This window comes from Eleginops maclovinus, chromosome 6 (assembly GCF_036324505.1).
Source record: "Eleginops maclovinus isolate JMC-PN-2008 ecotype Puerto Natales chromosome 6, JC_Emac_rtc_rv5, whole genome shotgun sequence".
In the NCBI taxonomy this organism is placed as follows: domain Eukaryota; kingdom Metazoa; phylum Chordata; class Actinopteri; order Perciformes; family Eleginopidae; genus Eleginops; species Eleginops maclovinus.
The window spans coordinates 21483241-21502290 of NC_086354.1; the positions used below are offsets into that span (position 1 = coordinate 21483241).

At 40.8% G+C, this 19050-nt stretch overlaps 1 protein-coding gene across 2 annotated transcripts; it reads left to right on the forward strand.

The window, feature by feature from the left end:
* The first annotated feature begins 322 nt into the window (after window positions 1-322).
* Window positions 323-17819, forward strand: LOC134865830 (vang-like protein 2). 2 transcript variants are annotated; one of them, XM_063885573.1, is made up of 8 exons: window positions 323-495; window positions 12047-12415; window positions 13177-13300; window positions 13505-14112; window positions 14216-14349; window positions 14577-14712; window positions 14824-15067; window positions 15206-17819. In XM_063885573.1, the coding sequence occupies exons 2-8, from the start codon at window positions 12345-12347 to the stop codon at window positions 15464-15466; spliced, it is 1578 nt and encodes a 525-aa protein (XP_063741643.1). In that variant the 5' UTR covers window positions 323-495; window positions 12047-12344; the 3' UTR covers window positions 15467-17819. The 2 variants fall into 2 exon arrangements, with proteins under 2 accessions (XP_063741643.1, XP_063741644.1); XM_063885574.1 differs by lacking the exon at window positions 323-495 and adding an exon at window positions 949-1075.
* Window positions 17820-19050: the final 1231 nt, after the last annotated feature.

A 19050-nucleotide genomic window follows, 5' to 3' on the forward strand; every position in this document is an offset into this window, starting at 1 on the left:
CCTTATGTGTATAACATGTGAAAGGACCAATGTTTTGTTAATATCTTATTTTCCTGTATGTAAAAGATGTTTGAATACATGTGTTTTTTTTACCACTCAAACTGTTGATGATGTTTATTATTACCAGGGTAGAATTTTCCCATCAGCAGCTCCATTACATGTTTCTCTTTTTAATGGGCCACTTGACATACGACTGACCACTTCTCCTCACTGAGTGGACACACACACACACACACACACACACACACACACACACACACACACACACACACACACACACACACACACACACACACACACACACACACACACACAGGATGATCAGTGTGTGCGGTAATGGATGTGTTGTGGCTGAACACACCGTCTCACAGGCCCTGTCCCCCGGGGTGAGCAGAGGAGGGGCCACAGTGGAGCGGAGGCGGGGCGCACGGTGCTACGGCTGAGTGGAAGGAAAGTGGAAAGTGAGAAAATACCTGAATGGACAATCTGCAATAAGTAAGTCGTATTTTTGTGTTGAAAATGTCTTTAGAAATGCTGCTTGGTGGTGGGGAGTACGGCTGCATGTGCGCTGCTTTTACGCAGGCGGAGAGGGGAGGACTCGGAGATCTCCGGTTTCCCCAAACAATAGTCGACAGGACGCGATGGTAGCCTTTTTTTTTATAACCACAGGGAAGTTTAGGACCCTCGTCGTCCCTATTGTTGTTCTCACCGAGGCCACGTAGCTCTGTGGGGCGATTTCAAACGTGGGAGGAAGAGGGTAATGTTTATGACCAGAGGATAGAAAGGGTTCCCGGAGAGGGGATGCGCATGGGGGGAATAATCGCGTCCAGTTTGATTGTAGGCCAAGGGATTTTGAATGTCTGAGTACCTCATTCATTTACTGTGAGGGCGTCCCGTTTGGAGACGCAAATGCGGAAGAAAGGGAGCATTTCTTTGGATAATTTGGCATCAGGACGCGACCGGTGAGGCCTGGGTGTCTCCCATTGTCCTGCCTGTACTACAACCCCCTCCTTTTTTCATTTTGTAGGTCGCACAACTCTTTTATATTCACCCTAAATGCTTGTGGTTCCTTACAGTAAGTCAGCCTTTTGTGCATGTGGATTGTTGTTGAATTATTGATGCAGCTTGGCTCTTGATCTGTGTTACCACATCCACCGGTGGGAAGCTAAGATGTGTCCAAATGGATTTTTGCGCCGATCAATTGTTGGAATTCAAAGTGAAACTGTGCCATGTTGCTGCTGTAGCAACAGGCCCTGATATACCCAGCTGTGGTGAGGGCTTCATGTACATGTTGGCTTTGTAAGTGCTTTATTTTATGGTAAACATGAGAGTTATGGGCATACTGTGCGAGGAATAAATAAACTATAATTCCTCAGTGATACAACTCAGTAAAGCATGGCATTCATTAGGAATACTATAGTAATAAAGCAGGATATAAATCAAGTATTACATGTACTGTAACAGGGACTTTACAGTAATATCACTGTACAGTAAGTAAAGCTAGTTTAGTATAGAGGTTTTGTTGACACACATCACTAAACATGGTGAGGGAATACATATCTATAGCCTAATATGGTCCAGTAGGGCATTAACTCACCTTTATTTTCTGTTTAACCATTAAGTCAATAAAAGGTCAAACATAGTTTCTCCTTTCAAGGTGCAAGGTGACTTTACAAATTACTCATTTGTTCTTAAATCCCAAATAAAACATGTAAAACCTCACATTTAAGAAGCTGGATAAAGTCTATGTATGACACTTACTTAAATATCCTAAACAATTGAATGATTGTGAAAATATGTTGGCAATTAACCTTTTATTGATTAATTCATAGGCTATTTTTTTAGTGCTACAGTCAAGTCTCTTCTGCCTGTGCGTCTTCGGTTTACTTTAGGTTATTGACACATTTTTTTAGATAAAATCCTGAAAACAATCAATATTATTAAGATGAAAGCTGTTACTCCACATCTGGTTTAGGAAGTGGTAGGAAATACATACTTAAAGCTGTAACATTTTATTTTCAGGGAGAAATATGGCCTTCTTGTCATCTGTAATCACATCTTGTTGTAATACATTGTTAAACTGGTAAACATCCAAAAGCTTGAGGGGAAATCTTCCAATGTCATGTTTACTCAATTTACATCGATATGACTCAGAGAAAACCAAATCATCTCCTGAGAATCTAGAAACCAACACATATGGAAACCAGTTATCAAATGTAAGCATGTGACCGTTTGTTTGTTTCCAATGCGTAGAAAACAGACTGCGACTAATGATTATGTTCGTTATCAGTATGATTGAGTATTTTCTAGATTAGTTGATTTACCAATTGGTCTATATGTCAGATAAGATGTCCAAGGTGAATGTCCAGCCAAAAAACCCTGAAGATATCCAGTTTAATATGATCAGATATGAAGGAAAGCTGGACATCTTCATAATGAGGACGCCGTAAACAACTGCACTCTTTGCATACAAATGTACTTTAACGATTAAACAATTAACACAAATCATTTTTTATGACTTGCAGATTTAGAAGCCAGTCCCTATGAAATCTGTTCTGTTACATCTGTGGATCATCCAGTTTATTGTATTCATTGTCGTTCATCTGAAAGGCATGTTGTTGTTGAGGTTTTCAAATGTCATTTTTAAATACTTTAAGAAAAGCAAATTAGATTTCCCTCAGCCGCCGCTGCAGATATCTCCAACCCAGAGGAGATAAAACTGAAACTACATGGCTGTAGGGGTTTTTGTTGTTTATGGTTTTGGTTAATCCGCCCCTTAAACATGTTTGTCTAACTGGATTTATGAGGAAATATATGTGGCCCCACACAGTCTAATGGACCAGAGTCTCGTATCTGAACCACATCCATCTGATCTCCGCTCATTGAGCCACTTCCTGCCTCCTCAATACTTTGTTTGTATATGAAGACAGATCGTGTGGAGGGGTCTCTTTGAATCACAGCGCTGAGTAGAGGGAAGGCCTGTTGATCCAACCATATCCGGATAGATCTGCACACACACACACACACACACACACACACATACACCCACACTCACACACACACTCACACCTGCTCCGGTTTGCTGGCCATGTGTGCTCGAGGCTGACAGTAGCAGTTGTCTTGTTTTTCTCTGGTTTTACTGACGTTGTCGCAGGCAGCAGTGGGTGGTGGTCAGCCCTGTGTGTGTGTGTGTGTGTGTGTGTGTGTGGCCCTGTGCTACAGTGATGAGCCTCTTCCCCTGCTCAGCCATGGGTGTGTACACGCTTATTTTCACAGTTGGCGCATCAGGCCGCAAATGGCCGTTGAATGGAGCTGGTCAGTTAAGAGATGAAGGCCCAGATTGCTGCTCCGCCCTAACAGCTGCTGTCTCTGTTCCAGCAGCTCGAAATGTTCGATGACAGCTTGATTTCTTTTTGCCTTTGGGAAAAGAGAGGCTGTAAAAATCCGACATCTGCTCGTTTTTAAATGTTTGACGCTAACTTCACCTTGGCAGCTAAATTCCTGGCTAATTTCCGTAGCTTCTATAAGTGGGTTTGAGGAATTTATATGGGAGCGTGAACATAATGACTGCAAATTTAAATTGAAATGTTCACCTTTACTAGGCAAGTTTATTTGGTAAATGTTTGACTAAAGCACCTAAGAATGCTCTACATAATGCACAGGAAGAACATCTATATCTGAACTTATGAAGAAAGTTAGATATATAGCTGTTATATTTGTGAATATTCATTTTAAATACAAAAAACATTAGTTCACTGTATTTTTAGCCATATTGTAATACTGGTATATGTGCAGGTTTTAGTACAAACACCAAAACAACCTTTTTTCTTAATGCCTCGTTCAAAAAGATGCACTAAAAGCAGACAAACAAACTTGTACATTAAAATATACTCCAAATATTCTGGATAAAGTATTAAAATGCGTGGGAAAAGTTTACATTCTCCAAATACAAACATGCTACCCGGTTGGGTTTTTAAGGATGTTGTATTCTTTAGATTAAAGTGGAAGTTTTTTTGGCAAAGCTTAATAAAATAACTCCTGATTCCTGTCAGAGAAGTAAATGTTTGTTTGAGAGATATGATGGAAAAGATGATTTACCTATTTGAGTTATTTTTTATCTGAATACTTTTCACCGAGCTGTGATTGGTGGCTAGTCAAACATGTCTTAGACTTTGGACTCACAACCTCCTGTAAACACTGGCTATACCGTCTTTTCTGGAAGAAATCTATGTGTTTTATTGAAGTAGCGTCGGCTCACAGGAAACAGTTGTCTTTGCTATCAGTTAACGATGGATATTAAATGGATTTATAATCCCTTTGGCCCAAGCAAAAAAAACCACCTAACCTTGGCACTTGTAGGCATGAAGCCCGCCATCATTACTGTTTAATCTCAGACCACACACCTACACAGATTACTGAACCGGCCTGTTGTTGGCACCTCTAAAATGCAACCCAGAGTGAACAAGGGTCATTTTCTTTTTTTAGAAATCAGACTTTGAGGCAGGGTTGTGAGAAATGAATGAGTTGTGTGTCAAAAGAAACCCTGAAATAGCCTAAAGAATGACACTGCTGTTTGTTTAACAATGGCTTTCCAGGAGCAGAAACTGAGCAAGATAAATAAAAGGGAACTTGTTTTTTCATAGAAGAAGCCAAAAACAATGTCAGGTTATGTTTTCACAGAAAAGTCGTTGTAGTCGGTGCCTTTATTGAACATTAATGCAGCTGGATTAGAGGAGTCCCGGTGAAGCTCATTAAGTAGGCCATAGGACACTGGGATGAATGGGAAACCTTATCCATCCAAACACCGGACCACACCCCTGAAGATCAAGTGCTCCATCATATTCTCACTAACAGTCGGACAGAGAGACAAACAGGCTCGTCTCAAACTGCAGTTCAAGTTGAAGTCTTTGCAGAGTACGTGAGGTTTGCCCTAGCACGGCTCAAATGTCACTATGGGATCCTACTGAGGAAAACACATTTAAAATACCATAATATACAAGTGAAAGGCATTCAGTGGTTATGCTTTATCTTGTGTTACAGGTTAGGCTACAGGACTGGGTAAATGTATTAAATTACTGGTATTGTGACACTCTACAGCCAGTTAGCTTAGCATAAAGACTGGAAACAGATGGAAGCAGCTAGCCTGGCCCTGTCCGAAGATGTCTCTAGTATCCCCATTTGAAGCAGCAAATTGGACGTTTTTGCGCCGGCTATTATACAACATCTTATTTGTTGAATAGGAATTGTAACTTTACACGTGTTAAAATGTGGATTTTGCTATTTTCAAACAGAAGCAGGCAAGTGATTTAGCTTCATGTTAAGCTAAGCTAATGCTAGTTCAGCAACATATTTACTGTAGAATCATGGTGAGATGAGGAATCAATGTATCAAACTACTGCTTCTTTTTTTAAACCTGTGAGCGATGGATGTTAAGGACTCAAGCTCCAAAAACCCTGGATCATACATTTCCCATAATAAACCAAACACAAACATCTTTCACGAGAAACCTCCCTTCCTGGTAAACACCTCTGTCTGTAAAACACCAGGACTCCAATTTGTAACAAACTCTTTCTGTTAGAAAGGTGTGTCCATAAAGGCAGTGTTTTTTCCTCCGACTTCACAAAGCTCCTGCAGAGTTACTGGAGACACGTACTATGTATATATGCTATGCAGTGCTAACATGATAAATAAACAGATGTTCATGTTGAAAACGTAAGGGAAAAATCACAATAATAAACAATGATTTATCTCGTAAGTAAAGAATCAGCATAAACCACAGCCTGCAAGCCCAAAATAAGGACTGGAATATATCATAGACATATAATTACGTCCAAAAAGAGTAAATGTGACAGTTTGTAAAATAGATTTTAGGTCATATTTCATCCTGCTCTTTTAGCTTATGACAGGCTAGAGTTACAAACCCGTTTCTTTGCTTTATTCAGGCTTTTGTCTCTTCTGAAAGACTTGTGGTTTTATGATGGCCCCACTCAAAGAGACCACCCTAACCACTTCTTATATGCTTTTCATACCATATGTGTCTCATTATGTGGCAGGTCAAACGAAGGTGCTGTGACGACTGGATGACATGACAGCAGAAGGGTCAGGGCTGAAATCGGATCTCAGTCCTTTAGAAAAAAAACGTAGGAGCCTTTTTGTGAAGCGTCTTTATTTTCACAGAAATGTCGCAGTCATGCAGAGAGAAATCTATCCTTAAACCCGAAGAGATCCAGATGTATTAACCCCTGTAGCTTTAAATGTCCAGAATACGAGGCAGCAAGTGAAGTGTTTGGACTAAATACTTACCAAATCATCAGTCAACAAGTCATACAGCTTTATTTACTATAGATGTTCAGCTAAAAATATCATTCATTACTCAGCATAAACTTGTATTGTGACACAATAAACCACCAAATATTCATTTTGATTTTTACAATCAAGTAATTCTGCTTCATGAGACAGATCGCAAAGCAAGATATTTAGAGTGGCAACAACAACACTTAATTTGATCCTCTGAGGATTAGTGTTTATCTTTAGTGACCCCCTGACCTTTAGTCTCACTTTACCATCAAGGCAGATATCTTTCTTGACCTGAACTATAGACAATCTTTCTGTAAATCAAAACAATTATTGCAAAATATGCATCATATCGACTGTATTTATGGTTCCTGGAGGATGAATCGTTTTGGATTTGGTTGCCCTCTTGAACTTGCTAAATCTTCCAGTTTGTTACTGAAACTGTAATGAACAAAAAGTGTCTTCATGCTCTCTGAGGATTATCTATTTACATCTATTGTACTTTTAAAATCCCGACACGCATCACAGCAAAATGGAAACCTCCCACACAACAAACCTCCCAACATAAAGAAAGAAACACTTTTGATCTGAAACTGTTTGGCATTCAATACTAGCTGTGATCAACATTTATATGGCACCTTTACTCGCCGTGTTGTGGATTTAGATTTCTATTTATGGTCTTTTTAGTTGCTCTCCAACAACAGCTTTTGGATATACACGCTCTGGATGGCTTTGTTTATGTTAGTGATACCAAATGAAGGAGATTTTGACATGTTTGTGTCTGTGAAACTTCTAAAATATTGGCACCGAGGACACAGGAAAGTCTCTGACTTGTAAACAAAATTAAGTATCTTTTTTTTTGTTGCTTTTTTTCACTCCTAATCGTCAGACATGCTTAAGCAGAAAGTCAGATCCGGGTTTAAGACTCATCTCGTACTATTGTTCCTTTTGAAATATGGACAGTGTTACTGTAATTGCTTAATTGTTATTTTTACAAGGTGGCGAGGTAAACATTGAGTGCAAGTGATTCATCCAGATTGTTATTTTGGCGAGCGTTTATCCGTCTGGGAGAGCAAGTTCCAGCTAAACGTCCTCAGCCATTAGATAAAAACACTGTTTGGATTTGGCCTAAAAATATGTGGTTTGTCTGGGAATCTGCGCGTAATCTCCCTCTGCAATATTTCCTACTTACTCCACTTAAATCTGCTTCTTCATGTTAAATCTGCAGCACAAATCTTGGCTCTTGGCATTCTCGAGAGTGCTTTCTCTCAGTGTAATGTCATGCAACTGTACAACTGTGCGTGACATTCAGAAGGCAGTGTCCTCTCTGTTGCAGAGATAAATCATGCGGTCAGCCTGAAACAGTTTGCTGCACTTTATGTCTCATAAAAAGCACAGCGCGGCTGTATAGAGGAGGCTCATTCTTCTGCCATTACTAAAGATAAAAGCTTACGATGATGCACCAGGAAGAAGCTGTTACTCATTTGAGTTTTGTGGTTCTTGGAAAAAGGCATGTTGAGGTTTTTTCTCATGGCTGCAGGGATCCAAAATCTTCCTCAGTCTGGTAAGACTTAGTGGGTTTATTGGCATTGGACGAGGGGTGCTTCCTACTTAGACAAAATATGAATGAAAGATTGGAAAGAAAGAAAGAAAAGACAGTATGGTGAGGACAAACTGAGAAATCCTCCAGACAGATTTGCTGTATAATATAGGCTTGAAGGGAATTGATTTTAAACATAATGGCGTTGTGCCAGCAGAAAACCACATTAAGTTAAATCAGGACCCTGTGAGACAGTCATGGCAGCAGAACTCCCTCTCAAGTTCAATAAATAATCATAGTGTGATTACATACACAACCATCTAAAATGACTTCACTTTTCTGTAATGCAGCCTTGTGTCACATTATTGCATCTCTAGCTGGTTTTGTGGGGTTTTAAGAGAAAGTGTGAATGAAAGATAATTTAAGTACATTAAGTAGTTCGAGGAGAACAAACTCACTGATATCGCACTTGTTGTCCATTTTTTAAACCGAAAGGAACTGGATGTTAAACACAACGATGTTGATGGAGCAGAAAAAATAAATGTAGTTCAAACAAGACGGCAGAAAACATCCCCTCTAAAAACAGAGGGACGATGGCTCACAGAAGAGATTTCAAAGGTCTTTTATTTTGAAATAATACCTCGTATATTATTTTGAAACAGTACATCAGAATGTCCTGATACTCTCTGAGTGGTAGTGAAATGGGTCTTTGATTATGGACAGGTTTTAATTCATTCTTATCTAAAAACAGAGGGACGATGGCTCATATAAGAGATTTCAAAGGTCTTTTATTTTGAAACTGTACATCAGAATGTCCTGATGTTCTCTGAGTGGCTAGTTGGGGTGGCCTCAAGTGGAATAAGTCTTTGATTATGGACTCAGATACTCTTATTTCCTATAGCCAGCGAACGCCCCGCTATAGGGGGATGAAAGCCGTCTGATTTGATCCTTTAATTGCCACCTCTACAACCACCTTTAGTTATCACCACTGAGCCCAATTGGTGCTGGACCATTTGAAGCATTATCAAATACCGCAATATTATCCCTATATTTTGATAGTATAACAATCTTCAATGGTTGGTGCTTTTAAAATAAGAAAAATAAATCATTTTGATGCAGTAAAGCGTTGATGCTATGCTTTAAAAAACAGGAACAGAATATACTTTTGCCATATTTCAATACCTTATTACTTCAGTACTTTTATTAGTTCACTTTTATGTGTTCAATTACTCATTTTATAATGCTGCTACTTACTTCTTATTATGGATGTGTACCTTTCCTATTTTATTCTATTGACATGCGCTTGCTTCTATATTCAGTGTTCGAAAACTCTTCTTATTTTGGCCTTTAACGGCACTGGGCCCCTGCTGTTTTATTGCTGTACATTTCCCTGCGGTGGGACAAATTAGGAATATGTCATTCTGAAATCAGGATATATTACAAACTCTATATCTGGTCTTAAATCACGATCATAATATATTCTTGATATATTGCCCAGCCTTAGATACAACAGGGGTCTACTTCCCCTTCAACAGTCACCAGTGGGGATTTAGATTTGTATTCCTGTCAAAATATAAGATTATTTAAATAAAAAAGGAGCCTGAGGAGGATAAACTCACCAAAATCCCTCAGACAGATTCCCAGTCGCACAGTATTTGGCTCAAAGGGAAGTGGTTTTTTAAACACAATGGCGTTGATGGAGCAGAAAACCCACATTAAGTAAAGTCAGGACCCTGTGAGACAGTGACGGCAGTAAACGTCCCTCTCCATTTCCCACAGTCAGCGAACCCCCCGCGCCCTTTATCAACTAACCAGCATATGACAGTCCAACATCCGTCATGCCAACACCTTTTTATTTTGGCTATTTTTCGGCAGCGTGGAGGACAGAGTGGCAGAGGGCGGCGTAAGGTCAGGTTTCCACGGCAACTGTCAACCTCCAATCCCCCTCCAGCTGAACACCCTCTTTCATCGCCATGGCAGCGGAGAGGCCCTCGTTTCCCAGGGGACGGGGGGAGTGAGGGAGGGAATGTGAGATGGTCGGGAGGCAGGGAGAGGGCAAACAAGTTTTGTGAAAACACAGTAATCCAATATGGCCGCCATTGTGTCCGAGCTAAAGGTGGCTAAAGCTCACTTCTGGTGGAGGAGATACAGTCGAGTGATGATTAACCTCAGAGTGATATCAGAAGTTAACTGAAGCTGGGGTTGAGTAGGTTAATGTGTGGTAGGCTGTGATTGTTAAGACATCAATTACATACCTGACTCTTGGTTTTTAAAGGTAATTGTACCCCACTTTAAGCTTAATGATATTATTTGACTGTCACACCCTCCTGAAACCTGACACTAATTCCGATAATCTTTGAGGGACATTCTTTCTCAGAAATGTTTCTAAATTGCACAATTTTCATACCTGAACTTCCTCATGTTTATTTGATTCATATACCAAGAAGAGAGAGGTGTAATTGTTAAGCCATCAACCTGGGCTCTGGAGTTTTAGGGTCATTTTTATGCATGTTTGACTGACACACCCTCCTGAAACCTCACACTAATCCTGACTTTTTTTCTAAACCATTTTTCTAAATTGGACAATTTTCATACCTGAACTTCCTCATATTTTTATGAATTCCTCTCAGTTTTCAAGTTGAGAACTCTCTCTGGAGGAAACTTGGGGATTTTAGCCTTTTTAAAAGACCATTTACATGCACAAAAACCTATATGACCAACCCAAAACCCTCCATAAAAAGCATAGTATGGCCTTTAAGAGTGGAGCTCATTACTGATTGATGTGTTTTCTCTGTGTGTATCAGGGTGAGAGGTGTGATGCTGAGCCAACATCCTCATACAGAAGTCATTTTCCTAACATTAAGCTAAATGATGACTGGCACACCCTCCTGAAACCTGACACTAATCCTGATAATCTTTGAGGGACATTTTTTCTAAGCTGATTTTTCTAAATTGGACAATTTTCATACCAGAACTTCCTCATGTTTGTGTGATTCCTGCACCGTGTGAGAGGTGTGATTGTTAAGCCATCAACCACAAGCCTGGACTCTGGATTTTAAGTGTAATTTTACCTGACTTGAAGCTAAACGATATGCGTGTTTTGACTGACACGACCCCCTGAAACCTGACACTTATCCTGATAATCTTTTAGGGACTTTTTCCAAGTCGGACAATTTACTTACCTGCGCTGAGGTGATTCCTTACCAGTTTTGTTTTTCACAGACAAAGACATTTCAGTTGTGTGGGGAAACCTGGTTTACGTTTAAGCAAATCAAGATTCAATGTGAAAACCATCCAACGATGGATGACAGGACTGTACAATATCTATAAAATGCAGGTATCAGCTCAGTCAACTGACAAACGTATAATAGTTTTTCCCCAAATCTGTGTTTATAGTTTGTTTAAACATAAATCAGTCACTTAAAGATGCCCTAAATAGTGTTCTTGTCGACTGCTTACATTCAGATTTACTTTCCAAATGTTCCCTTCAAGTATTTTAAATCAAGCAAAGTTGACTTGCATGCCTTTACTTTTTCCCTGCCTCCATCGGTACATTAAACCACATCTTAGAAACATCTTTAAAGTGCCAAGTTTTAAACCATTACTGTAATTATAGAACTTACTTTTAAATGTGCTGTTCGAAATGCAGATATAAAAACAGCTTTCACCAACGATGTTTATCTTGTTGATTACACCAAGCCGGTAATGCATTACATAAAAATGAAAAGGAAGTTCAAAATAGTCCCACGGGAGTTTAGAGCGTATCTTTCTAGATGGTCTGCTGTGATTATTCTTAGAGAGCAAAGCAGGAAGTGAGTCGATAAGGCCTTGCGCTGTGTAAAATCTACAATTTATGTCCGTGGCGTTCAGATCCATTCAAGATGAGTCAGTTTCATGCTTTATAATTTAGATCAGCTGTGTGTGTAGTCTTTCACTATTATTTTAGCTTATAAATGAGCCTGCATAACACATGAGCTCTCTCAAACTCTAGATATGTTACTTATGTATATTAATAATGCTCTCTGTTTAGTGTCTGGGACCATATTCTCAAGATTCGGATAGGCTTATCGGACTGTCATATCTCACATATCTCATGATTTGAGTTTTGTTTGGACCTGTTTATGAATTAAATGAACTGAAGTGAAGATGCAGTGTTAAAAAATATACTATATTAAGGTTTAAACTTCACATTTCTTTCCCTGTCTCGTTCAGATCCCATCCACCTCAGCTCTCCTGCTGCAACTCTCCCGCCCACCGTCCTCTCCCACCCCTCTCCTCCTCTGTGTAGCCTCCCCCGTCGTCCCGCCTCCCTTCTCCCGCTCCCTCCTCGTTGACCTCCAAGATAGATTCCCTCAGGAGTAAGGTTGACCTGCTCAAGCTTCCCCTGGCGCTCTCCACCAAGTCCATCTCCGAGCGCAAGAGCCAGCTGGGAGGAGTCGGCGAGTATCGCGGCCCGGGGGTTGGAGGAGGAGGCGGGGCTCGTAAAGTCCGCTCACCGCCGACCCGAGACATGGACAACGAGTCCCAGTACTCGGGATACTCGTACAAGTCCTCGCACTCCAGGAGCTCCCGCAAGCACAGGTGGGTTAACACGGGTCAAACAGGAGACTTCCTCATAAGGACATCTGTCTCTCTCCGAACAGACTCTTTCAGTACTTATGTATATGTTTGTTGTCATTTGGGGAATATATTATATAACATTTGATAGGGTTTCAGTGTGCATAGGCTTCACGTTTTGGTAATTTTTGAGTGTGATTTTGGAGAGTAAACAATATGTCATAAAAATAAGCATCCAGGGGAGCATCCACATCCATAAAATACCTGAAACCACAATAAGAATACAACTGTTTGACGTCCTTATGAGACTTTAAGGATTTTTAACCTATTATTGTATGAATATTTCTTTGATAAGAGCAAATCTTTTGTCTTTTCCTCACAGTTTCTCGAAATAAACCAATTATAAAACCAAAGAACAGCTTTTATTCCAATTTCTCTCTTCTCAAATAAACTTTGTTAAGTTTGGGTTTAGGTTCATGTTTGTGATAGTTCTGCTACTTCTTCAGTGAAGTCAACGACTAAAATATATTGAGAACGTTGAAAAACGCCCTGCCTCAAAACGGAAAGAAGGCTGTTTTTCTGAACTGTTATATATCGGATGATTTTGGAGATACATGGCTTTCACAGGACAGAAGCAAAATGAAAGCTACAATTTAAGGAATAGGACCCAAGTACTTTTGGGAGTCCTAAGAAAAACAACTGTAAAACCTGTAGCATCTTCTAGAAAGAAGGAGAAAGCATCTTCACCTTGAGTAACTGAGTGATGTTGTGTGTTTGTCCTCCAGGGATCGGAGGGATCGTCACCGCTCAAAGAGTCGAGATGGCAGCAGTCGTGGAGACAAATCGGTCACCATCCAGACTCCTGGAGAGCCGCTACTGGACGCCGAGTCGACCCGCGGAGATGAGAGGGTCAGTCACCATTTTTACATTATTATCCAATTGATAGCAACACTTAATCCTTGTCTGTCTTGTCAGTCAGTAGGGAAAGAGCAGGTGTTGTCTTGTGTTAATGCTTGCATAAGCATAATTTAAACTTCAGGGAGAGCAGCAGAAAACTCTCTTCTATTACAAGATAAACAACGAAAACATGACATCTTTCTCTGTGTCTAACAGGACGATAACTGGGGTGAGACCACCACGGTCGTCACCGGCACCTCCGAGCACAGCATCTCTAACGAGGACCTGACCCGCATCACCAAAGATCTGGAGGAGTCGACGCCGCTGGAGTGCAAGCGCTTCGTGGGCCCGGCTCTGGGAGGTTGCCTGAGCTTCTTCGCTCTGCTCACCCCGTTAGCCTTCCTCATCCTGCCGCAGGTGTTGTGGCGCGACGCCCTGGATCCCTGCGGGACGCCCTGCGAAGGCCTCTACGTTTCTTTGGCCTTCAAGCTGCTGGTCCTGCTCATTTCCTCCTGGGCGCTGTTCCTCCGGCCTCCTCGCGCCACGCTCCCGCGCTTCTTCGTCTTCCGCTGCCTGCTGATGGTGCTGGTGTTCCTGTTCGTGGCCTCCTATTGGTTGTTCTACGGCGTGCGGGTGCTGGAGCCCCGGGAGAGGGACTACAGGGGGATCGTGGAGTACGCTGCTTCGCTGGTGGACGCTCTGCTCTTCATACAGTACCTGGCTCTGGTGCTGCTGGAGGTCCGACACCTGCAGCCCGCCTTCTGCCTCAAAGTGGTCCGAAGTACGGACGGAGCCAGCAAGTTCTACAACGTGGGACACCTCAGGTCTGTGAGACACTTATCATAATGTTTGCAAGTGTTTGTCATGTATGTATCCCGGTAATATCCTCCTTACTGTGACACTGACGTTTGACCTGCTGTGTTCTAGTATCCAGCGGGCCGCGGTCTGGGTGTTGGACCGTTATTACAGCGACTTCTCCGTCTTTAACCCCGCCCTGCTCAACCTGCCCAAGTCCATCCTGTCCAAGAAGATGACCGGCTTCAAGGTTTACTCTCTGGACGGTAAATACAGCCTCACCTCTGACTCACGTTTACTAATACACAACTGTCATTTAATTACAGTACTTTAGTAAATGTCCTTTCACATTCAGTGAAGATTAAATCAGCTTAAGGTCATTTTACTACTCTATGTAACATTTGTTGTACTTGTTCTTTCCTTGAATATGTACTTTAGCTAAATACCTGAGATGCAATCATCTAACCCCCCCTCTGTATGTGTTGTCTTGCAGAAAGCACCACCAATAACTCTTCAGGTCAGTCCAGGGCCATGATAGCAGCAGCTGCCCGGAGGAGAGACAACTCCCACAACGAGTTTTACTACGAGGAGGCCGAGATGGACCGCAGGGTCCGCAAACGCAAGGCCAGGTCAGAGAGATGTCCCTTATTTACAAATACCGGGTTTGGTCTGAAAGCATATAGTTTACTGTGATAATGAAGGAAGAAAGAGATGGCTTAACACACTTTAAAATCCTCTAGGTTGGTGGTGGCGGTGGAAGAAGCCTTTACACACATCAAGCGTTTCCACGAAGACGAAGCTGCCTCGTACCTCAAACTCCCCCGAGAGGTGATGGATCCTCGGGAAGCGGCTCAGGCCATCTTCGCCCCGATGGCCCGAGCGATGCAGAAGTACCTGCGCACCACCCGGCAGCAGGCCTTCCACAGCATGGAGAGCATCCTCACACACCTGCAGTTCTGCATCACACACAACATGACGCCCAAGGTAAACACGGGCTCACTGTGGTTAGAAAAACTCAACTTACCGGGTCTTACCTTCACATCCTGCTGTTTAACATTGTTTAATTATTAAAACACTATCTCCCATGATTTTTAACCTCCCTCTTCCTCGCTTTTATTACAGGCCTTCCTGGAGCGGTACCTGAGCCCCGGCCCCACCGTGCAGTACCAGCAGCAGAACGGCAGGGGGCGCCAGTGGACTCTGGTGAGCGAGGAGCCGGTGACCTCGGCCCTGCGTCAGGGTCTCATCTTCTCCCTGCGTCGCCTCGACTTCTCTCTGGTCGTCACGGTGATGCCTCTCCCCTTCCTGCGGCTCGGGGAGGAATTCATCGACCCGAAGAGCCATAAGTTCGTGATGAGGCTTCAGTCGGAAACCTCGGTGTGAATCTTTTTTCCCCACCTGACGGGAAATGTGGAGGCCATGTGGTCCACTCACATCCAATCCACTTCCTGTCTGTGACAAATAAACCATTCAAGGAGAGAGCGAATCCCTCCTCCTGATGTAAAACTGCTCAATGATTGATCAAACCTGGAATATAACGGATGCCTTCTGTAAGAGACTTTTTTTTATAAAGGGGGATTTTCTCCTCTTTTGGCTTCTCCTGTTGCTGTAACCACTGGACTACTTCACTGTGCTGACTCAACTCCAGAAAGTAGGAGGGAGATTACATCACATTTGTCATTTCCTCTTTCTCAAAGACAGACAGCTCTGAATGCAGCGCTGGTGTACCACAGCCTCTTGGTTCCCTCTCAATGTACCGTTTCAAGAATACAAGGACAGTTTTTTATATTAAAGGGTGTGACTTCTTTTTTCTTTACTCACAGAATGTAGCATAATGTGGATTGAATTAACACGTGGCTTTTCCGCGGCCTGAAGGCCACAATGTCTTCTTTTTTATGTGAAAAATGGAGGTACATTCCTCAGCTACTCCAAACTGTATTTACATGATTGTCTTAATATGCAGGTTCTCTTTAAAGCACTACACTGGCAACTTAACTACCCTTTTACAAAGACGACTAAACCAAGACCCCATATACGCCTGTTATCATGCAAACTTTACCTGCTTATCTGATCTGTCTATAAGGATTTTAAAACCTGGTATTATTCAGAGTTTCCTTAATGTGAAAAACACCAGAAAACCAAGAGTGTGTTTCAAAAACGTTCAGTCGTTCCTACCCTGTCTGGGAGTTAAAGTTGATTCTTTTAAAATGTACCATAAAAGGCGAATAAGTTACCTAAAGAACAGGGCACAAACATGACTCAATTAGGCGCAAATTAAGCATTTACCAGGTACTATTTTCAGTCGCTGACTAACATGTCCTCATGGGTATTTACAGCATAAGGAAGTCTGTGTGAGATTAACTTTCAGCCCCCATGTAATGAAACAGTGGGACTGAGTTTTCTATGGTTTTGGTGAACAGACAATATCTTTTCAGAGGATTAATTTATAAGCCAATTAATACAGATCCGCTCTAAACTTTACCGTGTTCTTCCTAGGCCCATGATGGACCTTTCTAACAAGTTTCATAACAATCAGGCCTTACGTTTTTCAGTAATCCTGCTGACAAACTGAACTCAAACCAACAGCTTTGCAGGGATCATAGACATAGGTTTTTTTTTGGAAAGTCACCAGAAAACAAAATCATTTCCTAAAAGAAAACATTTGTGTGAGCAGTCTAAAAATGCATAAATCTATTTAATAGGAGGTTTTCTCTAAAGACAATACGATGGTGACTTGATCAAATGAATCTGGCAGCCTTCTTTACGTCATGAGTAGTTCTTAACACTTTTAAGACTAATTCTTCCCTTTGACTTTTGAATGCACCTTTTTTTTTCATTAGTCCCTGAGCTCTGCCTGTCCAACTTAATATTTATATCCAATCACAACTCAGAATTAGGACAACAAGAGCTACAGCTAATGAAACTGTACATAAATGCAAAGGCCTGTGACTCTCTGTCGTTATGCAGATAGGGGAGACAGGTAAACAACAGGTCTAAACGAGGTCTTGGTTAATTCCAGTCTTTCTAACAATCCACATATTTGAACTCAGTCCTGAACACACCACTGTAGCTGGTCCCTATGGGTTTTTTTTATCATGCATTTCCACTTGTATCCCAAAAACCAGACGTGTGATTGTAGCTCTTCTGTGCAGCTCCTCTGCAGCGTCACCGACTCGCCTTGTGTGCTGACACACACACACACACACACACACACACACACACACACACACACACACACACACACACACACACAGTGCTGCTCTCCATCCGACGGCCTTACTCTGCCTCCTCCAGGTCCTCAAACCCGACTGTAACACCAAAACACTCCCGATGTCGAGACGTGAGCCGATCCGTTGCATCTACCTACACTTTGTGGAGCCAAAACACGACAGACTGTTTGCTTTTCCGGAGAAAATATGGTTTAAGAAGCCTTTTACATTTCTAAAAACAGCAAACATCTGTTGACATTTCACCCGAGTGATCAGAATCTTTCAAAAAGTGCATGCTTGAGTTGTTTCAGGCTCCCAGTGCTTTTCTATGATACGTTCTTTTCTATCATTTTGACGGTGCCTAAGTTATGACGATGCAATTTCCCTAATGTTTTTACTTTTGGAAAAACAAGTGGCTTGTACAAATTTTGTAGATTTTGTCTTGTATTTTCTTTCTCTTTTGGTAACTGTAGCTTGTATAGTGTCATAGGCCTTTTTCCACTATTAAACCATTTTATTCCTTATAAGTCTCGTGCTCCTGTCACTTATTTTGAAGCTGAGGAAGTTAAAGGAGTTATCTTTCACAACGAGTAGGAGTATTTTTAACGAAACGACCTGTACTTGAATGTTTGTTGATTTCTCTTTAAATATGTCCCATATGTTATATTGCATATCTGTTCTATCAGATTGAAAGTCCTGCATTGAGCAATATTAAACTGAAGATAAGCAGAGTTCTCACATGAGTTTTAGAGGAACTTCATGAAGAGATGCTGGCAATGTGGTAGGCGTGTGGTTTCATAGCTTCAAAAAAACAAAAACGGACAGCTATCCCCGGACTTCCTGTTCACTGCGGCTCACAGAGCGCTTTCCAAAGAGGTTTGTGAAGAGAGCTCACTGACAGCCGACAACAAAACAGAACTGTCTTTTTATCTGACGCTTAAACCGTAAGTGTTATCCATTCTGTCTTTTTGTCGATCAATCTTACCTGAACTGGTGAGGATGAGTGAACACCATGGAGAGATTTGAAATATACCTGTCATTTTAAAAGGTTAAACAGAGAGTTTATGAAACATCGACGATGGTGTTTGATGATGTGTTTTCTGTGTGCAGTGGCTCTTGGAGACATGAACGTGTGTTACATACTGGATGGGATCCTCATCCTTTACGGCATCATCCTCACTGTCTTGTACTGCAGAATGAAGGTAAGACAAACAAGAACAACGCACACACCATGATGAAAGTACCATGTGTTCCTTATTCTTGTTTAGATCATCCTCCTAAAAAAAAGTATGATTTTTAACCAATGTTTTAAGAGTTTTGATCCGAAATTCTTTAAATTTGGAGTAGAAAAAGATATAAAAATTATTATTATTATGTATTATTTTATTATTATTATGTATTATTTATTTATGTATTATTTTATTATTATTATGTATTATTTATTTAGGTATTATTTTTATTATTATTATTATGTATTATTTATTTATGTATTATTTTATTATTATTATGTATTATTTATTTATGTATTATTTTATTATTATGTATTATTTATTTATGTATTATTTTATTATTATTATTATTATGTATTATTTATTTATGTATTATTTTATTATTATGTATTATTTATTTAGGTATTATTTTATTATTATTATTATTTATATACATATTTTTTTACATACCTTTTTTACATCTTTTTATTTTGTTGAATTGAAACTTAAGGATTTAGTTGAGTTCCAGACACTACTAGTTATTTTCAGG